Source organism: Bipolaris oryzae (assembly GCF_000523455.1).
Source record: "Bipolaris oryzae ATCC 44560 unplaced genomic scaffold scaffold_67, whole genome shotgun sequence".
NCBI classification, from domain to species: Eukaryota; Fungi; Ascomycota; class Dothideomycetes; order Pleosporales; family Pleosporaceae; genus Bipolaris; species Bipolaris oryzae.
This window is the reverse complement of record NW_006911343.1, coordinates 90,145-112,297: the sequence shown is the minus strand read 5'-3', so window position 1 is coordinate 112,297 and position 22,153 is coordinate 90,145. Positions and strand designations below refer to the sequence as shown.

The following is a 22,153-nucleotide window of genomic DNA, read 5'->3' as shown; positions in this document are numbered from 1 at the left end:
CCGTTGTACGCCTAGGTCCATTGTCGTGTGTAGTGCACTTCAGACAGACGGCGTCTGGCCAACAAACTTGGCCGTCATGGGTACATCGTCATTTGTAATGTGCTTCAGAAAGGCCGCGTCTGGCTTGTAGAGCATCACGTGAAAGTGCTCCACGGCATGTACACTCTTCAGACTCTTCCAGTTCTTGAACCACACCACCTCTTTGACCTTTGACGCAAACGTCTTTTGCACATAGTCTTCGATCTGCTTCTTGGACGCTTCCGTACACCAGCCCGTCTCGGGGTCGTCTTCGAGCTCAAATTTGGTCCAGACGACAAGGTGGACAATGTCTGGGTCGATGCCATAGGGCCAGTCGTTGTACAGGATCTTGATGTCCTCTGAACACGGTTAGACAGCGGTAGCAGCCAAGCGGATAAGTAGGGCGCCCCGTCGTACCATCAAACTGGAATGGTTCGCCTCGGGGTTCCATGGTATCCCACTTGAGACGCTCGTTGACTATGAAGTTCATGATGCTGCCATAGTCCTTCTCGAGCCTATAGGTAAACTGCCGGTAGCGGCGCAGCTCGCTCGGCAGGCGGTGGAACTTGTCGACGCGGTTGCTCTCTGGCGGGGGCCGTTAGCATCTCGCCTATCGGGTGTGAATCAATAACCGTACGGACAATCTCCCGCACCTGGTCCCATGTCAATACTTTGTACTCGCCGTCCGGCATCACAATGATTGCCTTATCCTTGTCACTGCAATCCTTTAGGAAGTCCGGGCACTCGCTCGGCCACTGGTCCTTTGGCACATTGACGAGCCAAAAGGGCAAAGCTTCGTGTGCCATGTTCGCGTCACGTTGATGACGCGGATCAACCCCAGAAAATGCTCAAAGTATAGCAATTAAACTGAAAATGTGACGAGAGAGTGTGTATGTAAGTATGCACAAGGTTGCAGTGGCGATGGGGAGAGCCCAACAGAATGCGCGAGCCCAAAAGGAAAGTTGAACGACGCGTTAGAGTACGTAGGTAGAAGGGGACCCGCGCTTGGGCTTACTAGTACGGTGAGCCATCCACCAACGCTGCAGACCTGACCTGCCAGCCATGGAATGTTTTGCGTCTAGCCCACTGTTTCAAAACGCGGCATGCGTCGACGGAGCCATCGGCAGTTGAAGCGCACGTGGACCGCGCCATCTTTCTTTTTGGCTTTTTCTGGCTTTGCAACTGGTGAAGAGGTGCGACGATGGATGAGAAGAGCGAGGAGACACAGACACATATGTACATACGCACGTAACCACACCATGTATAACCCTCTCCTGTCGACTCAAAACTGAAGAGCCGCACCACTGCACGCGACGGATGCAATCGTCTCACTTGGCCTCCCCAATCATAGCCGTGTCTCCCCATCACGGACTCATCGCCAGCAATCTCCCGCGTCTTAACGTCGTGTGTTATGCATCGGGTCTGCCTGGGGCCCCCAAGGGACCGTGCTGCCTCCCATTGGTTACACCCCAACCCGCCCGAAACGCACGAGAACCAGCACCCCTCTCGCACCTATAGTGACCATACCGAACATCTGTTTTAACACCCGGCCATACAGTGTCTAGACAGCCTGAGTTACATCATAATGGTCAGATGCGGCCAAACGCCCGCCCATTGTTGTTTGAGCGCATCTCAGCAGCAGCCCGTCTGGCAGGGTCTTGATCATGGCAATACTTTCTAACCCCCAGATCCCCATCCATTCGCCTTCAGTCATATTTTCTTCTCCCGTTCCCCTTTAACCTACGCCTTACCCTTTGTTAATCACCTCAACCCACTGATTGTTGTTTCTTTTTTCTTCGCCTATTCTTCATCCAGACTACTTCTACTCTTTGCACCATTGCGGTTGTCACCTTCCGCTGGTGACTCTGTTTCACGTTGCACCATCCCAGGATCCCTAGTCCATTCGCCTTCTCCACAGATTATTTCGCATGTCACAGTGCAACATTCCACAGTGGACGCCCTGTGTTTCTATTTGTGCCTCTCCCGCTATTTGACGAAGGGGGGTCTTTGAAAATCGACGATATATACGCCCACTTCCGCTCTCCCGGCGCATGGCTCGCACCTTGCTGTTTGGCAAAAACACTTTCATCCCTACACATTTTCGGATCAGGCACTACACCCAATCCGGGTTTCACCAACATCTCAATTTGAATAAGCTTTTTCACCACAAACCATCGACTACAGTGTCACTGTCGCATGCTCGACACACGTCGAAACTTGTCACTTCACTCGTTTGCCTTCGCTTGCCTCTCGTCACAATATATATCCTACCAGTCATCACGATACCACTCCGAATGCCCACCACCAAGTCTTCAACATGATCCGCGATCCCCAATTCTGGAAACGCTTCAGCACAGCCGTACACCAAGATGACTTGGAGAAGCAGCTCATGACGGCCCAAAGCCCAAAGCATCCGTACGTGGCAAGCAGTTCTTCTTTTACCCCTGTACCATTGTCTCTCGGGTCCCCACCATCACAAATACACTTTCCAATGTCCTCTCCGGGCCAACCACCAATGGTCCATCTGGCCTCGCTCTCCGGCTCCACCATAACAAGCCCTCTCTCGCCTCTCTCGGCCGAAATCTCCTTTTCAGAAACCGAGTCCACAAAATCCACAAAGGACAAACGAAAGAGCAAACCCTTCCGCCGCTCAACGCTCCAAAAAACTCCCTCGACAAAACCTCTCCTCCGCCCAAACTTCACCGGCTCAAACATCAAACTCCCACCCACCACCTCCACCTCACCATCATCGATATCATCACCAACATCAACATCCTGCTCCCCGACCCACTCCCCCCTCGACCCTCCTCCCCGACTCCACCACCGCACCTCCCTCCCCCAATCCCCCTTCCGCCCCTTCTTCCGCGCCCCAAACATCTCCGCCATCTCCCTCTCCCTCAGCGGTCGCCCTTCCTCCCGCTTCAAATTCGTAACTACCATCACGGCTGACGCCTCACACAGAGACTCGTGGCTCGTACGGCAGAAGCGGAAAGAGCGACACCGCACCTGGATTTGCTGGGCGTTTTGGATCGGCCTGTTGCTGCTTGTTGCGGCGGTTGTTACCACGGTTTTGGTGTTGAAGTCTAAGCGGATTATTTGAGAGAGTGGCGTGGGGGGGTTTGGAGGGGGGATGGGGGTTCAACATCCTCCAACCCCCCCCCTCTCCCTCCGCCTTTGCGTTTTTCTCTTCTGGTTATATTTTTTTTTGGTTGTTTTTTTTGTGGTGTACGAACATGAACAAAGAGCGGGAGCGTGGAGTTCTTTCTGTTCCGGGAGGGTTCGGAACGGGGGTGTTCGGCGTCTCTTTTCGAGGGTAAAGGACTTCGGGAAAGGGCATTGCTCTTTTTGGGTGGGGGCTGAGTTCGAACTGGCTGGACTGGTCTTTGCAACCGGACATCTGGCATGCCGAGCATTGAGTCTACGTGGTTCTCCTTTTTTCTTTGTACATGATACCAGGTCTTGTTTGATATGACCATGAAATACCAATTTTAGTTTGTTTTCTCTCTCACGTATACATATAGTTGTATCACTCGTCTTATGTGCATTTGTATATTCACGTGTACATATTCGACCGTTCTACCTGTGAATTGGATATAAGCATAGTTGAGGGGAAAAAAGCAAGTGGCTGGAAAAGATACATTACATCTCTCTTCTTCCAAACTGAATTCGTATACTACAAAGATGCATGTTTTTTGAGTGACAGAACAAATGCAATGCCCGCTGATGGTATCAAAGTCCAACGTCTCCCGAAGAAAATTGCGCGGGCATGTCTTAACGCCAGAAACTCCTAATAATCCCTACATGCACTCTTAATCACCACCTTCTCAGCAACTTTCAGAGGCTCCTCCTCTTCTTTCTCAATCAAAACCTGGTCTTAGCAGCAGTAGCGGGCGGTGTAGGACTCCTGCTCATACTCCTGGCATCGCGGCCGCGCTCCTTAAGCCACTTTCGCGTGCACATGTCCAGTTCCCTGTCCAGCTCAGGAGATGGTTCTTTGCGATGAATGAAGTTGCAAAAGCCACCGCGTACACAGCCCTCACCGCTATTCAGTCGACAACACGCTTCGCGGAAATCGGTAACGGGCGAGAGTTCGCAGTAGATAGGGCGACCAGCGTACCAACGACTGTTGAGGGCATCGCAGGCTTTTTGGGCGTCCTCTTCGTACTTGAAGCGTACATAGACGTTGCCGATAAGATCTATTTCAGTAAAGTTAGCCTAGAGTCGCCATGCGTAGATGGGAAAAAGGGCGCAGAAAACTTACGGTCATTGTTGTTGTCGCAAACAACGAGCTCCTCTACCAGCCCATACTGGCAGAGCTCACACCAAATGTCCTCGTAAAAGGCATCAAAGTGCATCTGCATCTGCTGCGCATTCATCTTGTTCTTAGGGTCGTATGCCGGATTCTGGTACAGGTTGGGCAGCAGGATAGTCTGCGAGTATGAAGGCTTGACGTGTTTTCGGGAGCAGCGGTCGCCGTGACGGCAGGCACCAATCTTGTAGTAGAAAGAACAGTTGACCTTGTCCTGCTCGGTTCCGAAGATGGAGGCGAGGTAGTTGGCCATGTTTGCGGGTGTTGCGCGTGCGTGTCGCTATGAGATATGGTGTTTTGGTAACGACGATCGGAAAGCGTATGCGTTTCGGAATGTAGATGTCGATGTCGATCGATCGATGGGGCAGGGACGATGGAGACGGTGAGGTTGTCGCGCGGACGGTGCAAAATGTCGCGATGCGCGCGAAGCTCGCCGGAGCGGACGCTAGCGGATGACAAAGCTAGTGGAACGCCAAGGAATAGTCGAGAACGCGTGAGATGTGATACTCTTCTCCTCTTTGCCACTCCATGTTGACTTTCATGACATTGATTTAGATTTTTTATTATCATCATCTCCTCTACACAAGTGTATCTACAGGAACCTTGTAGAAAGTCATCTGTCATTTCTCGAGGCCATCTTTTCCAATTCTAGAATTGTGATTGCAATCCAACCCTGCAATCCATCCTCATACCATGTATAGCTTGCCTTCTCTTCACACTCCAAAGTCCTTACGAACTTCCCTTCCCACTGCCTTCAAATTCTCAACGAGCCACAGGTGCTGATTACTAAAGATGAGCATAGCCCCCGGCAAGAACGCAAAATTGTTGCTAGTGACTCCAATCCAAATCTTGCCAATCAAAGCACCAGCTGGATTCCAGACATTTATGCCATCTCCGCAGCCTGCCCACAAGTTTCCCTCGGTATCCGTGTGCAGCCCATCAGCAATTCCAGTATCCACATATGCAAATGTGCGTCTGCCTGCCAAAGACTTGTCATTATCGATAACATCGAAAGCGTAGACCGTAGAAGGACGTGTGAGATCTGTGTCGTTTTGGTAAACCCCGGAGTCAGATACATAAAGCGTCATGTAGTCTGGGCTAAACTCAAGTCCATTCGGCTGAAAGAAATCACCTGCGACAGCTTTGATGTCGCCCGTCGAGGGGGAGAAACGATACACGTGCTTGGGGAGATTGGACGGTGGCCGGAAACCTTTGTAGTAGCCATAATCCGTGTCGGTGAACCAGATGTCGCCGGTAACAGGGTGTTGTCGCACGTCATTCAAGCCGCTGAAATTTCGTCCGAGAAAATTTGTTAGAATGCGGGTCGAGGAGCCGGAAACGGGATCTACGCTGACAAGGCCGGCGGGATTGGTAAGGTCGCCTTGGTCGCAGTATAGTATGTATGGCGGTGTGGATGAGTTGGCCTGTGTGCCTGGAGGATAGTACGCTGTACCCCCGTTGGGCTCAGACAAAGAAGGGTATCTGATTGAAGAGATGGAGTAATTGTTTGCTAGGTCGATGGTGGTAACGTTGATGGGGTTGGACAAGTCACCCGCCCAGTCATTCGTTATATAAATCTTCTGGGTATCTTTGCTGTACACTCCTGCTTCGTGGAAAGCAGAGTAATCTAGGTTGTACAACTGTCGTGCCGTCGCATTTTCTCCAAGTATGGAAGCAAAGCTGGAATTATAAGAAAGGAATTCAATCGTGGTTGGATTCGAGGCATTTGTCGAAACGATGCTGTTTAGGTACGAGGGGTTTGTCGCGAAGGACAGCAGATCAACGGGAACAATGCTCGACATGATGGAAATGACAAAGATTGAGGTGAGAATGAATCCGAACAACACTTGGTCCCATGGTCCAAAATCTTTCGATGGATGCACATGTATTAGTAGCTGCGTGAGGCTGCTGATCCCATCGCAGGGCGCCATGGCAGATGGAAGTATTGCATCACCAGTCCCCACCCTTTCACCTTGATTGCTCAGCCAACAGCGTCAATGCTGGCATAACAAGAATTGTTTGGTTGTAGGATTTGAGTGTGACTGATCCCTGATTCAGACTGTGCAGCCATAATGCGTGTGTGGCTGTCGAATCCGGTCAAGTTGGCTGCGTGTTCCTGGTGCCTGAGGGTCATGTACCTCGGGGCGGCTCATACGATGGTGTTGATCCCGATACATGCATTAGCTCCTCGACCGAGTCAACCAGCGATGCAGGAGCAGTTGTTCGGGTATCAAGCACATAAATTTGGTCACTGTATTATCTTTGCTTATAGCCTTTAGCGTTGGTGTATGCTGTTGTATCCAGCAATTGTTTGTTTCCCCGATGGCTGCAGCGTGTGAGCACTACGGCGCCACTGCGGGAAAATAATAGAGGTAGGATTACCGAGGGCATACATGAGAGTAACCATATACGTTCCTTTTGCTGCCTCAAAAGTATTTAGCATGATACCCAGCAGAATGGAAAAATTGACCAGCATCTGCACGCATCTGCAACGCATGTCAGTGCCCGATAATGGAGCAAGCCTGCTGAGGGTTTGCCTACTTTGCGTTCATGTACATGAACGAAGCCGCATTCTATGTCTCTTCAGGAAAACTCCAGTCTGCGTATTATGCACGGCCACCTATATTTGTGTTCCGCATAAACGTGCTTGCGGGATTGGGGAGCCGGGTAGTAAGTATGTCATGTCGGTCAGTTGTCGAAGTGGGCGCATGTCAGCCTTGGATCCACTGGCAGCACTGAACACGATGCATAGAATGGTAGGCGGGCTTCAACTTGCCATGCTTGACATACTTACCAGAACAGCAGTGCTAGAACGTAATCCATCAAATAGACGAGTGCAATTATGAGTAACAGCCTAGCTCGTACAGTTTGTATGCGTAAAGAAATTGATATCATGTCTACATATAGCAGAGCTCCCGCTATATGGCCCGACCCGCTAGTTTCGGTGTTCGGATTTCCGACAAATGAACTTCGGCGGGTTGGTGAGCATTGTCGCGACGGCGAACACGCGTTTCCTGGGGTGCGGGATGACATAACGATGCTTCACTAACACACAGGGCAAAGCCTATATACCTTGCTCGTGCTGACGCAGACGTGTTGAAACTTCGACGCCATCTTTACTCAAATCCAACCGCCAGTCATGGACCCTCTTCTTGCAGCCGCAGAAACCGCTGCTGCGGATTTGGCCAGAACACCCTCCCCGCCAAATACCCCTCCATCCGCCGCGACACTCCCACCAAGCCGCCTATGGGCCATCGGCGACATCCATCTCTCCTTCAAAGGCAACCGTGAGGCCCTGGAAAAGCTCGTCCCCCATCCGCACGATGACTTGATCCTCTGTGGCGATGTCGGAGAGACGGCTGAGCACTGTCGCATGGCTTTCACAAAGGCCAAGGAATGCTTCAAGGACGTCTTTTGGGTGCCAGGCAATCATGAGCTATATACATTGCCTGCAAATAAAGAAGACGGCGCAAGAGGCGAGGCAAAATACATGGAGTGTGTGGAGATTGCTCGCGAATTTGGCATCTTCACGCCCGAGGATGACTACGTGCTGTGGGAGGGCGAGGGAGGGCCATGTCTGATTGCGCCCATTTTTACGCTGTACGACTACAGCTTTCGCCCGGATTCGGTAAAGCTACAAGATGCGCTCGCGTGGGCTAGAGAACAAGACATTGAGGCGACCGACGAACACCTACTACATCCAGACCCCTACTCGTCGCGAATCGAATGGTGTAATGCTCTTGTAGACAAGACGGAGAAGAAGCTTGAAGCGGCTGTGGCTGCGCACCCAGACATCCCGCTGATCATAGTCGGGCACTGGCCCTTGCGAGAAGATCTTGTGAAGCTGACCAAGGTTCCCCGGTTCTCGCTCTGGTGTGGCACCAAGAGGACAAAGGATTGGCACAGCAGGTTCAATGCCAAAGTGGTCGTGTCTGGACATTTGCATATCAGGCGGACAGATTGGATTGACAATACGCGCTTCGAGGAAGTAAGCTTGGGCTATCCAAGGCAATGGCACAATTGCGTGGAACATGGACTCGATATCAACGACTTGCTCCGTGAGATACTGCCTGGGCCCAGGACGCCGCCCGAAGGGGAGCGCCGCACTATCTGGAGACATTTCGGATGAAAGGTTGCGTGGCAGACGTATCGTGGGCATTCATCACATTTGCTGTGGCTGCAGGTACGTCTAAACCCTCCAATGGCTTTTTGCCTGCCTATCACGTTTATCCATTTACCAAGAATGCCGCCGTAAACCTTTCTTCCTTTGACCTTGCGTTGCATCCGCTTCTTCCCTCCACCTGCCTAAAACGTTGTCTCTGCCCCACAAACCACTTGTTCAATCGCACCCGTGCACGTGCACTGTATCTGATTCGCCATAATGGGAACCATGCCTGATATGTCTAATGCAAGGTTACTTAGATCGGCATAACGAATTGCCTTCTATAGAACCCTTCTCCGAGGGTATTCATGCGGTCCTTGAGTCGCTGTTTGCCCCGCATAGCTATCAACTGCAACAAGGCCGTTGTCAACGTACATACCGATGCTGTACTTAAGCACTGGCCAATGGATGTCTACACAGTAACCCATGTGCCCTGCCAATGTGCCGGAAAGATGCATGGATAATCTTCCGCTCCATGCGAGTGCCAAAACCGCAAGGCATGACCCGGAAACACCAAGGGAAAAACAACACTATGCGGTGCTTGTTTCACTGACTAGTATGGCACATGTGACCGGCACAGTGCCGAAGCGTCAGTATAAAGAACAAGACTATCCCCAGCTTCAGCAACACAGAGGTTTCCAACTACTGGACTGTATCCATTCTTAAGACTCTGTTTCTTGCCCTGGTATACTGCACTGAGAACCAACATGCTCGGTCTCCGAAGTCTGCCCCTCCAGCTCCTCGCAGCTGCGAGCGTCGTCCTCTCCTCCCCCGTCAGCCTCGAAAGCCGTGCAGTCATTGCACACGATGCTGTGGTTCCCTTCCCCGAGACCGTTCCATCTGGTCTTGTTGGACAGCTTATGCTCAAGTACAAGCCTTACTTGAAGGTTTTCAACGGCTGTGTCCCTTTTCCTGCCGTGAACGCTGCAGGAGACACTAGGTCCGTCTTTTCTCAAACTCTAGAATACCACAAATGCTAATCTTTCTGACAGCGGTGGCCTCAACCCCTCTGGCGGCGAAAACAGCGGCTGCAGTTCCAGCACCGGCCAAGTTTACGCTCGCTCTACAACTTACAACGGCGCATACGCCATCATGTACGCGTGGTATATGCCTAAGGACTCGCCCTCAGGTGGCCTTGGTCACCGACACGACTGGGAAAATATTGTCGTCTGGCTCTCAGCGGCCTCCACCACTGCCACCATTCGCGGCGTTGCTATTTCCGCACACGGTGATTACCAAAAGGAAACCAACCCATCATTGCAGGGAACTCGACCCAAGATTGGATACCGGGCTTACTGGCCATTGAATCATCAGCTCATCTCTACTAGCGACCTTGGTGGCCAGCAGCCGCTAATTGCATGGGACAGCTTGACGGCTGCTGCTCGCAACGCTATCCAGAACACGGACTTTGGCGCAGCAACACCAGCATTTAGGGACGGCACTTTTGAAAGTGCTCTCGCCGAGGCCTTTATCTAGATAACTATTGGTTCCATGTACAAGGGATTTCGCTTGCAGGAAATGCAAAGTGGCGAATTGTGAAGCTGTCACTGCAACTTAAACTGTATATATTCATTTTCTTATTAGCGGCTCTTTCTACAGGGGTCTCGCGCTACTGCCTTACCTGCATATATATTCTTTTATTTGGAAACCTCTTTCCACGTGCGTGCCTGGATGGCTCGAGTGCTGTGCTGTGATAAACTAGACTTTCTTTACTCACCATACCCAATGCACTGACCCATCATCTTTTCTATTCATGCTTCCGGCCTCGTACTACAAAACAAATGTCATGTTTATCTAGCATCACCGACGAAGAGCCGAATTGTGGATGACGTGCTTGACACGTCAAGATCTTACACTACACGTCTCAAGGGCTGGACACCAAGACCAGTTCCTGTTTCTTTCAACCGTATACTATCAATACAAGGACAAATATAACCCAAGGCCATTCACGAAAGAGAAAGAAAATAGATCATGCATGTGTCAATTATAGATGAAACGCCCATGCAGAACAATAAACAACCGTTGCGCTAGAAGCTCTGTAAATGCACTCGAACTAGCAGTAGTAGCACCCGCTAAGCCGAGTCATGGAAATACTACACTCCCTGTCTAGATCAGAGCACGTAAGAATCATCATGGCTAATGTACAAGTAACCCGAGTCTAAAATCCCTTTAGGCTTATTAGGCATTCTAGCCATTGTACATACCAGCATCACGTATGCACATAATCGCCACCCCTGGCTATGTACCTTAACCCGAATACCCGGGCGGTGGGCCATCAGGCGGCGTATACTCGGGCGGAGGAGCTTCAGCAGTGGTACCCATGGGTATGGAACGCAGGTGAGGCGCAGCAGCGCCATGCAGGACCCTCTTGAACGCTTCCTCTCGCGCTTTCTGCAAGTCATGGCGTGCGCTCTGCAGCGCGGTCTGGGCGTGCTGGACGTCCTTCTGCAAGTTATGTTCTTGATGCTCGCGGTGCCGTATGATATCGCCACAGGCTTTCCCCGCGCGGTCGACCTGCGTGATGGAAGCTTTTATTTCCTCGTGCATGCGCATATCGGTGAAGATGTTGTCGAATACGACGTCGGAGAAGATGCTGCCGCTGGCGATGTTGAGGTGGCCGAGGGGGGGTATCTCGGGTGCGACCTGTGTGAGTTGGTCTTGCAGCATGCGGACTTGGGCCATGGCGCTTTCTGCGCGCTCGAGGTCGTTGAGCTTTTGCATGCTGGCCATGGTGCCTCCGCCGAACATGTCGAATTGGCTCATGCCGTAGGCGTGCTCGAGGGATGTGCGGGCTGCGGAGAGCTTCAGGGAGGTTTGGCCGAGGAGAAAGAGGATGTGGCGTTCGCGCTCGAGATGCTGGTTTATTTGTTGTACGTGTGCGAGAGCGGCGTTGCAGGCTTCCTCTTTCCGGTCTTCATCTGGAAATTCGGGCGTGTGGCCGGCGAAGATGGAGTTATATAGGGCATCGAGTTGAGCCTGGAGGTTCTCGTGGCGTTGGGCTTGGGTGGAGAGTTCTTCTCTTCGCCTTTCGGCTTCGTCGCGCAGTTGCTTGGTGTATGCTAGTTCATCTTCGGCGCTTTTCTGCTCTTGTATTGCGTCGAAATAGTCCTTCTCTTCTTTGGCGGCCTTTTCAGCAAACTTCTCTTTCTTGCCGCTTGCTTTATGGGCAAACCGCCGAAAGGTTGAGTCGCGATACTTTTCATGTTCTTTGAGTTCGACCTTTGCTTTATTCTGAAGTGTTTTCACCCGGCCTGTTGTTTTCTGGATTTGGGAATTGAGGTCGGCTATGTAGTCATTTTGCTGCTTGAGCTGTGAGGGGGCAGCGTCGGTTTCTTCGAGGCCACGAAGCAGCTGCTCGTTTTGGTGCGCCGCTTGTTGAAGTTTATCTTGAATAGAAGACATTTTAAACTTCTAGTTGTGTGTTCGTTATAGGACTGTTTCTGTAGATGGGAGCGCAAGACAATCTTTATATACATATGACATCTTGGGGTACACAGCCTGCCTTGAGGGATCGACATGTGAGAAGGCGTATTCACACTCGGTTCGCAATAGGCTGAACAACACAGCCCGGTGACACCGATACGTCATTCTGGACGCCTGAAAGGCGAGGTGGATACAGCAACATTTTGTCGATGGCGGGACTGGGTGTTTTGCTCATGCGTTCTACTTGAAGGGGGTTGCGCGCAAGGCTGGGCGCCACGGCTCAATGCGGCCTACTTAATTATGGCGCAGCCATCTAAGCCCCGCAACTGCTAGTAGATCGCGGGAACGGCTATCCTGAACAATGCCCGCGGTGGCGAATATCGAATAAGGAATAGAATGCCTTGATGATGCCTCGCAAGGGGTGAAGACTGGGGATGCTAGTGAAGTGTGTCGTACAGCTGTGCATAGGCAAGTGCAGCCGGTGTGGCTTCCAGACGGCAGGAAGTGCCTAGAGTGCCACATTCGTTCCTCAACGCCCCACCTTGTGAGACGTGATAGCTAAACAGCAACGGTAACCACAGCAATCCCCGACACATGATACCATTGAGCCCCTCCATAAATCCCCAATTCCTTGTCCCACTCTTCCCTTTCGCACACCATTGATTTCATCAGCATGGCAACCGAACGGCTCCAAATTTATGAGCAGAAACCCCGCGTCATCGTCTTGTCTGACATTTCAAATGAGCCTGACGATGCTGAATCGCTGTGTCGATACCTCCTCTACTCGAATGAGTTTGAAACCGAGGGCCTCATAGCATGTACAAGCACGTGGATGAAGAACGAGGTTCACCCGGAAGACATGGAGAAGATTATCGACGCTTATGCTGGCGCTGTCGACAATCTAAATAAGCATGTTCATCCGAAATGGCAATACCCGACTGCGGATCATCTGCGTAGCCTTGTCAGGAAAGGTGCTGAGGTAAGTTCATACTCAACTCAAACATGCGAGATGTCTAGTTGAGACGTTGCTGATGCAATATAGACATATGGCATGTCTGCTGTTGGCACTGGAACAGAACTCTCTGCTGGCGGGCAGCTCTTGTACGACAGGATTGTTGCACCATCAATCCAGCCGCTGTGGATCCTCTGTTGGGGCGGAACCAACACACTTGCTCAGGCACTCTTGAAGGTTGATGATGACTACGATCCGGACGATTCCAAGCGCTTGCTTTCGCGTCTACGCGTCTACGCTATTTCTGACCAAGACGACACGGGCGTGTGGATTCGAAACAACTTTCCAGATGTATTCTACATTGCCTCGGTCCATGGCTGGAATCAATATGGCTTAGCTGCATGGACTGGCATTTCTGGAGACCGATACTATGGTTTCGACCAAGGTGGCCCCGACTTTACCAAGATGGAGAAGAGCTGGATCAAGGAGAATATCCAGATAGGTCCTCTTGGAAGCGCATACCCAGACTACCTTTACATCCCCGAGGGAGATACACCAACATTTCTGTATCTCATTCAGAATGGCCTGGGCGTCCCTGATTGCCCGCACTACGGCTCTTGGGGTGGGAGATATAGTCGTACAGATGTTAGCAGCGAAGGCGTCAACAGCAACCACTACAGCGATGCGGTGGATCGAGTTCAGGCCGGTAATAGGACTTACACATCCAACCATGCGACTATCTGGCGTTGGCGCGACGCCTTTCAGAACGATTTTGCTGCGCGCATCAGATGGACCATAGAGTCCGACTTTGCAAAAGCAAATCACCATCCCGTGATCAATATTAGTGGATTCAAGGGCCTAGCTCCCGCTCAAATCACTGCCGAAGCTGGATCTGCTATTACGCTCGATGCTTCAGGTACATATGACCCTAATGGAGGCAAGCTGACTTTCAAATGGTGGCACTACCGTGAGCCCACAGCTACGCAATGGTGGGTGGACGCTGAAGTTGCGGAGTTGGCAATCAAAAAATTGGACAATGAAGGCAGAAAAGTTGAAATTACGCTTCCACCACCAGAGAAGTCGGCAGTGGAATTCACGAGCAAGCAACCCATTGCGCAAGGTCAATTGTTGCATCTTATTCTCGAGGTCACCAACGATGGAGCACCTAATTTGACAAGCTATCGGAGATTGTTGATCCAGACAACGAACAAGGAGTTGAGAGGTAGCAAGGATGTCGGAGCAACTGGCGATGCTACGAAGAAAGCTTGATGTTATTGAAATAATGGCTGTAGATAATATAGAAAAGGTAGCAACGATGGAACCTGAAAAGTCACTTTTGTTTCTTATTTTATCTTCGGGAAAACTACTGGAGATGGGGGGCGAACTGTTTCACCACAAACCCTATCTATTCACAGGGTCACCACCAGCATTTAAGGGAATAGCTCTTAGAGTTAAAGGCACGATCAATGTGGCTTGTAGACGGGAGACTAGATCAAAAACCACCACTAGGCCACCGACGTCATGCCAGGCTAGTACACCCACGAATCAACGTCGAGCGCAGCGTAGTCCGACTCCCGGTCCCGAAGGGCTCAGAGGGCTATCCTTACATGGCCTGTCAAACACGTGTTACCCGCCTTAATAAAACAGGTTGTCAATTGCCACATGCGTGCAACAACGACGATCTTGCATGACGTAGCGCTTCCGTACTCGCGCTGTCACACATAGTGCCGACCCTCATAACATCAATCGGCTTCTGGACCCTTGACAACGTCTCTGAACATCACAAACTGAGCAAAATGCCGCCAAAACAAGCACAAAAAGGATCCAAACCGAAGCCCGCAAAGGGCCAGGCCAACAACAATGACGATACTCCGCAATGTACCATTCCCGAGCACGAAATCAAGCAAAATGCTGGCGTATCAGCCAGTATGGCTCTACAAGCAGGGCAAAAAGCATGGGAGCTCAGACAAGCAGCACATGGCGCTGCCGATGCGGAAGCAAGAGAGAAAATCTTAGCCAAAGCAATCAACAAGGAAATCGAAGCTGAGAGTTTCGGAAAAGCAGCGAAATATACACAGTCCGGTGCTTTTCAGGGATTGGCTGCTGGAGCTGGATTGGGCGTACAACCAGGTGTAACCCTCGGAAAACTGACTGGTGCACTGGTTGGAGGCCTGGTGTCTACAGTAACTGGTCTACTTGGTGGTGGTATCGGTTCAGTCTACGGCGCCATGTCTGGGCCTTTTTGGGATCTCGGAGAGATGGCAAGTCACGGAGTTCAAGGCGTGATTGGTGACTTTCTTCCAGACATCAAAGCCACATCTTCACAAAGGAAGGCTTTGGAAAAGATGATCATGCAGACAAAGGAAACGCAAGCGCCCACGAGGGAAGAGCTGGAGCAGATGAAGAACGATGCACCAGACCAGATGCCGCAGTCTTGGTCGCAATCAGTCAAGGATATGACAAGTTGGAGACCCAAAATGCCAAGTATGCCTAGTATGCCGTCAGCGAAAGGTGTGGGTGGTGCGGTAGGTCTTGGAGGGCTAGGTGCATCAATGAACCCCTGGGGAGGACAAAAGCAGAACCAGCAACAGCAGAGTGCACCACAACAGAGCCAGCAGAAGCCAAACCCGAAAGCTCCAGTTCAGAACCAACAGCCTTCCCAAGTTCAAAACCAGCGACCAAACCCCCCGAGCAGGCAGCCGTCAAAGCAGGGAAACCAGCAGGGCACATCATCCAATGCTACCCCTCAAGAAGAACCTAAGCCCGCGAAGCCTCGTTCCCAAAGACCACCTACAACAAGAGGTGCAGTAAACCCCCAATCGGCATCGCAACCCCAGCCATCAACTTCCAACACCACCTCCCAATCCACTCAGCAAAAGCAACAACCAAGAGCTCAACAATCCTCCAACAAACCCGCAACAAGCACCCAAACTAAATCTTCGCCCCCAAAATCTCAAACAGCAAATCTGTCTCGACCTACCCAGACAAAGCGTGTCTCCTTCAACGACGGCCAAGAAATCAGTTCGACCACTTCGACAGCGAAAGCAAGGAGGAAGCCGAGGAAATTGAATCAGCAAACTTCTAATGCTGCCAATACTAATGGTACTGCTAATACCAACGGCACTACTAAAGCGTCAGCTCCTGCCGCGAAGAGGGCGCCTAGGAAGTTGGAGACGAGGAAGCCTGCTGCGTGAAGGATTTGGTCGGGAGAGCATGTGCGTTTGGAGTTTGTTTGTTCATGGTTTTGGTGTGTTTGTGGTATTTTCAGCGGGCTCTTTAGTACTCACCTGTAGTTCATCTGATTAATGGTTGTATTATTATTCAGTTAATTTTGGCAATTTTGAGTTTATCCTGTGTGCAAAATCACGTTATGATTGGTAACTATTGGGACTTGTGTTCAACAGTAACATTGTATAGAGCGTTTCATCGACGCTTGGGAACATCTGTTTTGTTTAATACCTAGTCTTTAAAGGACATTCAACAATGGTTATGTCTCCTATATGTGGGTATTCGTATACATGGCCCCATTATATTTACTCGTAATTGTATTTAGCAATATCAACAAGCTCTTCACTGCTGATCTAGATTGTCTTTGTAGTTCTAGAATGTATCTGCCGAAAAAGAGTCCTCTTAGGGTATTCAAAATGCAACACAATCGCATAAAATAAAATTTGGCCTTGATAAAAATTGGATAAACGCTGGAAGAGGTATCATTCAAAAAAAGCCTTCACTCAACCGACTTCTTTCCCAACATCACCTCTTGCCCATTGCGGCCCCTCTCCCGCTTCTCTGTCTCTCGCCAGTTTCTTCTCCAACTCTTCTCTTGCCTTTTGACCAAACTTCTTTTCCCACTCCTTATCTCTTTCCTTCTGTGGTGCCGCAAAAGATGTACTGAGCCCACCCCTACTCTTAACTTGCATCTTCTTCTCAGCCGCCTCGTTTTGCTTGAGCTGCTCTTCTGCACTCTGTATCCTCCTCTTCAAACTGATTTCAAACATGTCTCTTCCTTTCCTCCGACCCTTTAAACCGTTATCGTCTTTGTCAAAGTATACGGCCCATCGTAGACCTTCTCTCCCCCAAGGCGTTGAAGGGTCTTCGTCAGCGCCATCCCACTCGTCAATAGCAACAAAGCCTTCCCAGCCGTCGAATGTGAGATGACTCTCGTCCTCTGACCAGTCCCAGACACCGATGTGATGCATAATACTCCCGGTACGATTCGAGTACCGTAACTCGTACGTGCTTTTGTCGCAATATATCCAGTTGAGCATAGGCGGATCATCACTGATGGTGCTCACTAGCCCTCGCTCCGGCGGACTGCGGTCCTCATCCGGATACGCAATGTAGAAGCCCGCAAACGCATGCAGTGGTTCTTTGCCCTCTCCATCCACGCCCTCAGGCCACATGGGTTTGTCATCCGCGTCCCTCGGCACGACCCAAACTTTGTCGTGGCGCACAACCAGAATACCGTGGTCCACCTCCTCCTTTGCTATTGGATCAGGGTCATCGCATGCCACCAGACAGTTGAATTTCCACATGCGCGACTCATTGGCGGCTTCTTCGTTTTGCTTCTTTTGATGCTCGACGCCCTGCGCGACGCCTGTGACGACAGGGATCGCGATGACGCAGCCGCCTAGGAAGACTCCGAGTGGAAGCGCCATTTTACAGACTGGCAGTCAATATCGTATAGGTAGGTTTGTACTTTTAAAATGCCGCCTTTGCAGCTGATACGATCCTTATGTGTGGTCCAGGTCCAATGGCTGTAGTGGGGGTGGGGCACTAGTGTGTTACGTCATTGGAAGCATGGATATTTATGGAAGCGAGTAATGTTTTAGCTTGATTTCTTGAGAGAATGGTGTTGGAAATAGCAAGAAGCTACTGTGCGCTATTCAGCTCTAGGGAAATCCTTGCAAACTTCATTTTATAGGATAAAGAAATTGTTTCTACTTATCATATGATTGGCTGGAATATACAAAAACCAAAGATCACACCTCAGTCTCTGAAGAACACACTACAGGAGTTTCTAGGTGGATTAGAGATGAAGCTCATAGCTTCTTGATATCGAGCGAAGAATTCGATCTAATGAACAAGGTATGCCCTGAGTACTGCAAGCGAATATGTTCTGCTAACTCGGACAGCTGGGATCAATCGTCCATGAACAAAATCCGCTCTTCCTATCCATGTCAGACCCTAGTTCAGTCAAAAGTTCTCATAAAAATAGTCCTATATCTCTCAGTGACTGAGAAACAATTAGTGATATACAACATGTCATTGGTTCTTTTGACTAGGGGCAAGGGTAATGGGCTGTCAACCACGGAACGCGTTGAGACCAAGTATTGGATATGGAAATGTCACAATGTTCATTTTCAAGCGGTAATAAATTAAACATCTACCCTGATCCTGATACTCTGATGACGAAGCTGCCCTCGAAATAAGATACTCGACACACCATGTTCCGAAACATCTTGGATATGCTTCGCGCATACCGTGAAAAGCAGAAACAGACAAAGAATGCCGACGTAATATCGCCCGAGACCTCTCCAAGAATTTCGACAGAAAACCACTTGGAATCAGCCAAGTCGTCCAGCGAAGAGATGCGCACGGGCATAACGAGCGAATCCTCGAGCCAGCCGACAGATAATACAAGCACTACCAATCCAGGGGAAGATATTTCTCTCAGAGCTAGGTGTCCTTCACCATGTCCATTTAGCCCACTCCCGCCACCAGAGCAAACGGAACCTTTTCCAACTCTCGAAGAAGACGAGAAGGAGTGGGACGAATGGAACGAATGGAACGATGATATCAGAACGGTACCCTATGCGCTCGACCACTGCACTCAACACTGCAGGCACCCCATCTGCCGCAGGGTAATTCGCGGCAACGAGAGGATAAACCTAGATCAGGAAGCCTGCCAATGCTCCCTCGAACCACCCCCTGCAACAACCTCAAAATATCAAGTACCGATACAGGAATTCTCAGAAGAAGACATCGCCGCCGTGCAATCCACCTACGACCACACCAGCAAACACGACCTCATCACCGTCAATCTGGGCACTGCAATCACCCTCGTCGACTTGCTGCGCCAGAACTTCCACTTGAACCTCTGCTCGCGTCTCCAATGGGACCCACGCTTCACGCCAAACACACTGCTCCACGGCACCCAGTACAACGCCGCTGTGCAATCCACAAACGGCCTCGTCGACAAGCTATTCGTCCACCTCATGCTGCTGCTCGGTCCAACGCCAAACCAAACACGGTGCATCGAGCTGCAAGAACTGCAGCAAACACTGCAATCAGTGATGCGACTCGAGTTCTTTTGGTGGCAGGCAACGTGGTGTTTTAAGCAGCAGCAGCAACAGCAACAGCAGGAGAGGATAGCCAAGGCGGATGACTCGCATGTCCGGAAGATGATGAAAGATGGGTTTGTACGTGCGCGACGGCGATATATCTGCGGGAGGCAGAGTGTAGGGATTCGAGTGATGATGGAGAAGTTGGAGGATATCGTCGAGATGGTCGTGGGTGTGTTGGTGTGGTGGAGTGAATGCACGCGCAGGTGGGCGGAGGAGGAGAAGGAGGAGGAGGATGAAGATGCCGAGTCGACAGGGCTGGATTCGAGTGTTGCGTCTTTTGTGACGGCGCAGAGTCATGTTACCGGCGACGACAGCGATGTGAATGGGAGAGATGGGGAGAAGGTTTGATTCACAATGCATTTTTTTTTTGATTTTGTGCGTCGAATAAGATGATCATGCGCCTTTGATATCCGCACTCACTGTTCAGGAACACTGATCTTCGGAGGTCACGAATACGCACAATGTCCGACTCTCATGTTTCCAACTCATTGTACATGGTTTACGAACAGCTTGTTCAAAGCGTCGACGCTGTATTTAAAGATCAAGATTATTCCCTTTTCTCCTCTCATATCATTCAATCAGACTACCTACTACAATCACGGAGCAACCCATTACAACTACGGAGCAGCCTACTACAATCATGGAGCAACCTACTATGACCATGGAACAACCTACTACAGCTGTAGAACAGCCCAACGCAGCTACGGAGCAACCTACTACAATCATGCAGCAACCCACCCCAACCACAGAGTCACCCACTCCAACCACAGAGCCACCCACCCCCTCCATCCCCGGCGCCTACCCCGCCTCCCCTTCCCTCCCGCCCATCACCCTCGACCCGCAGGATGAGCAAATGGCATGGGTGACGCTTGGACTCGTAGTATTGCCCGTTCCATGTGCAGTTGTTTATATGAGTATTTAAGAGAGAAGGAGGGAGGGGGGGTGATGGGATAGGAGACTGTAGCTTTGGGGAAAAAGAAAAAAAAGGGGGGGGGGAGAGGTTATGTTAATGGAAAGGGGGGGGAGGGGGAAGTTCACGGTAGAATATATAGTTGGGATAGAAAATTATTAATGTGAGATTTGTATAGAGGTGTTGGATCATGGGTTAATTGGTTTGATGGATATGTGTTGGAATGTGTGTGTGTGTGTGAGAGAGAGAGATGGTATATTTTCTAGCCTTGGAATAAAAGGGGAGTTACAGGGTAGCATGATTCATGTGATGAAGAAAGGTATAAATTCATTTACCAAGGAGCCATACAAGAAACCATATGAGCAGCATTATAAACACTATCACAAACACTGCTATGGTAATGCCCCAAAAGTACTTGGTCCGAGAGTGATGTTCCTGGAGCAATCCGGATTTACGCGCAGCTTCTGGAAAGGGGGGGGGGCGGTTAGTAATTTGCATTTCCATTCATGGTATGAGGCAACGACATACCATGTATGAACTCTTTAGTTTCAGGATGTGGCACGTATGTATGCGCAGTAGTATGAGCGAGAGTAGGTTGCTCTTGTCCAGGATTGAAATTATGCGTCATGTGCTGATTTGCGATGGCTGCTGGCGGGGGCCAAGCGACATAAGGGTTGCTCATCTCTGGTATAATTGGGTTGGTCCAAGAGGGATAATACGACATCATGTGATCTGTCCGCGGTGAATTGTAAGGCCAATTGGTGGGCAGTGGTGGATAAAGGCTTTGACTCTGCATGGACGGCGGATATTGTTGGTGATACTGTGACATACTCGTCTGCGTTGTCGCGGGAACACTGGGACCATGTACGCCGCGAGGACCGGGGTATGGGCCATGAGGAGGAAGATACCCCTGTTGTGAGCTCGAGGGATGATTTTGCCAATCTTGCGGCGCGGTAGACGATACTTGAGATTCTTGCGACGTGGCAGACGGTATGTGAGATTCTTGCAGCACAACAGACGATGTGTTATATTTTGGCAGAGTACCAGGAGCTCGGAGATACCGATCGATGGGCTTTGACTGCGTTTGAGATGAATTCGAAGACAACGCAGACGAGTATTGCGTTGAAGATGCATCTGAGCCAGCATTCGAGAACCTGTTACGAACCAGCTCACCGCCAACCCTGTGCTCACTGCCTTCCCGGCCACTTCCTTCTCTTCCAGTGGTGGTGCAGGAATTCTTATTCAGCTGTTTCTGGATTTCGGCCATGATTGCTTCATATTCTGATTCGGGGAGCTTGATATGGGGATGCTTAGGTATTGGGACCGTTAACGAACGTGGGAAATACGGACTCTGGTGTGTGCCCAGTGAGTACAGATCGTAATTGCAATGTCGCATGGCGTAGTGAACAAAAATGCGAATGCACAACGATTCGCCCTTGACAGCGACGACTGAAAACTCTAGCAACTCTTTTGGTGTGAGATGGGCCTTGTTGACGAGATAAAGGCGAAGGGTGTCGATTGTCGAGGCGAAGTCTATGTAGTATGTCTACAATACAGGTGTTAGTGTATGAGTGATAAGAGGAAAGTCTCTCTAGACCATGAACCATGTCAGTATACTCACCACACTATCTATCCTGTCCTTCGCCCAGAGCACTTTCTCAACCCAATAGGCCTTCGTTCTTTGCGACCGCCCATACTGCTCACCAAAGGCCCATTCCAGAAACGGTACAAGCTCGCGGGCAGCCCACTCGAGATCGAGCTCTTTAGGCGCTTTCGTTCCAGTTGGTCTCTGCATATCGACTAATTGTAGATGGAGGTAACGATTAGTAGATCAAGTAATTGTACGTTAAAACATAAGCGAGGGATTGTAGAGGAAAGGTAGTATGGGGCTGCGTCGAGATATAAGTAGTTTGTGGGAGGATGAGAAGGAGAGTGAGGGCCTTGTTTTGGTAGCTGCTTCCGTGAGCAAGGCAGCAGACACTCGTCACGAATCGTTTTCACCACAAACAAACACTTCGTTCATTCATTAGCG

General features: G+C 50.4%; 13 protein-coding genes across 13 annotated transcripts; 6 read left to right on the top strand and 7 right to left on the bottom strand.

The window, feature by feature from the left end:
- Positions 1-39: 39 nt before the first annotated feature.
- COCMIDRAFT_36886 (uncharacterized protein) lies at positions 40-824 on the bottom strand (the record flags this gene model as incomplete). The annotated part of the gene is made up of 3 exons (XM_007689902.1): positions 40-377; positions 436-603; positions 656-824. The coding sequence occupies 3 exons, from the start codon at positions 822-824 to the stop codon at positions 40-42; spliced, it is 675 nt and encodes a 224-aa protein (XP_007688092.1).
- Positions 825-2,335: 1,511 nt separating this feature from the next.
- Positions 2,336-3,118, top strand: COCMIDRAFT_26432 (uncharacterized protein; the record flags this gene model as incomplete). Its single annotated transcript, XM_007689890.1, has 1 exon — positions 2,336-3,118. One exon carries the CDS (start codon positions 2,336-2,338, stop codon positions 3,116-3,118), a length of 783 nt encoding a protein of 260 aa, XP_007688080.1.
- Positions 3,119-3,879: 761 nt separating this feature from the next.
- Positions 3,880-4,580, bottom strand: COCMIDRAFT_36884 (uncharacterized protein; the record flags this gene model as incomplete). The annotated part of the gene is made up of 2 exons (XM_007689901.1): positions 3,880-4,214; positions 4,280-4,580. 2 exons carry the CDS (start codon positions 4,578-4,580, stop codon positions 3,880-3,882), a joined length of 636 nt encoding a protein of 211 aa, XP_007688091.1.
- A 460-nt stretch (positions 4,581-5,040) lies between these two features.
- COCMIDRAFT_36883 (uncharacterized protein) lies at positions 5,041-6,129 on the bottom strand (the record flags this gene model as incomplete). Its single annotated transcript, XM_007689900.1, has 1 exon — positions 5,041-6,129. The coding sequence occupies one exon, from the start codon at positions 6,127-6,129 to the stop codon at positions 5,041-5,043; it is 1,089 nt and encodes a 362-aa protein (XP_007688090.1).
- A 1,337-nt stretch (positions 6,130-7,466) lies between these two features.
- Positions 7,467-8,456, top strand: COCMIDRAFT_95708 (uncharacterized protein; the record flags this gene model as incomplete). Its single annotated transcript, XM_007689921.1, has 1 exon — positions 7,467-8,456. One exon carries the CDS (start codon positions 7,467-7,469, stop codon positions 8,454-8,456), a length of 990 nt encoding a protein of 329 aa, XP_007688111.1.
- A 740-nt stretch (positions 8,457-9,196) lies between these two features.
- On the top strand, positions 9,197-9,965 carry COCMIDRAFT_26428 (uncharacterized protein; the record flags this gene model as incomplete). The annotated part of the gene is made up of 2 exons (XM_007689889.1): positions 9,197-9,429; positions 9,482-9,965. The coding sequence occupies 2 exons, from the start codon at positions 9,197-9,199 to the stop codon at positions 9,963-9,965; spliced, it is 717 nt and encodes a 238-aa protein (XP_007688079.1).
- Positions 9,966-10,736: 771 nt separating this feature from the next.
- On the bottom strand, positions 10,737-11,891 carry COCMIDRAFT_95599 (uncharacterized protein; the record flags this gene model as incomplete). Its single annotated transcript, XM_007689920.1, has 1 exon — positions 10,737-11,891. One exon carries the CDS (start codon positions 11,889-11,891, stop codon positions 10,737-10,739), a length of 1,155 nt encoding a protein of 384 aa, XP_007688110.1.
- Positions 11,892-12,206: 315 nt separating this feature from the next.
- On the bottom strand, positions 12,207-12,434 carry COCMIDRAFT_95676 (uncharacterized protein; the record flags this gene model as incomplete). Its single annotated transcript, XM_007689919.1, has 1 exon — positions 12,207-12,434. One exon carries the CDS (start codon positions 12,432-12,434, stop codon positions 12,207-12,209), a length of 228 nt encoding a protein of 75 aa, XP_007688109.1.
- A 151-nt stretch (positions 12,435-12,585) lies between these two features.
- On the top strand, positions 12,586-14,133 carry COCMIDRAFT_95632 (uncharacterized protein; the record flags this gene model as incomplete). The annotated part of the gene is made up of 2 exons (XM_007689918.1): positions 12,586-12,891; positions 12,955-14,133. 2 exons carry the CDS (start codon positions 12,586-12,588, stop codon positions 14,131-14,133), a joined length of 1,485 nt encoding a protein of 494 aa, XP_007688108.1.
- Positions 14,134-14,660: 527 nt separating this feature from the next.
- On the top strand, positions 14,661-16,058 carry COCMIDRAFT_95680 (uncharacterized protein; the record flags this gene model as incomplete). The annotated part of the gene is made up of 1 exon (XM_007689917.1): positions 14,661-16,058. The coding sequence occupies one exon, from the start codon at positions 14,661-14,663 to the stop codon at positions 16,056-16,058; it is 1,398 nt and encodes a 465-aa protein (XP_007688107.1).
- A 537-nt stretch (positions 16,059-16,595) lies between these two features.
- COCMIDRAFT_95586 (uncharacterized protein) lies at positions 16,596-17,522 on the bottom strand (the record flags this gene model as incomplete). The annotated part of the gene is made up of 1 exon (XM_007689916.1): positions 16,596-17,522. The coding sequence occupies one exon, from the start codon at positions 17,520-17,522 to the stop codon at positions 16,596-16,598; it is 927 nt and encodes a 308-aa protein (XP_007688106.1).
- A 789-nt stretch (positions 17,523-18,311) lies between these two features.
- Positions 18,312-19,559, top strand: COCMIDRAFT_95664 (uncharacterized protein; the record flags this gene model as incomplete). The annotated part of the gene is made up of 2 exons (XM_007689915.1): positions 18,312-18,380; positions 18,627-19,559. The coding sequence occupies 2 exons, from the start codon at positions 18,312-18,314 to the stop codon at positions 19,557-19,559; spliced, it is 1,002 nt and encodes a 333-aa protein (XP_007688105.1).
- Positions 19,560-20,452: 893 nt separating this feature from the next.
- On the bottom strand, positions 20,453-21,916 carry COCMIDRAFT_36875 (uncharacterized protein; the record flags this gene model as incomplete). Its single annotated transcript, XM_007689899.1, has 4 exons — positions 20,453-20,498; positions 20,537-20,585; positions 20,650-21,667; positions 21,743-21,916. 4 exons carry the CDS (start codon positions 21,914-21,916, stop codon positions 20,453-20,455), a joined length of 1,287 nt encoding a protein of 428 aa, XP_007688089.1.
- Between the last annotated feature and the right edge of the window lie 237 nt (positions 21,917-22,153).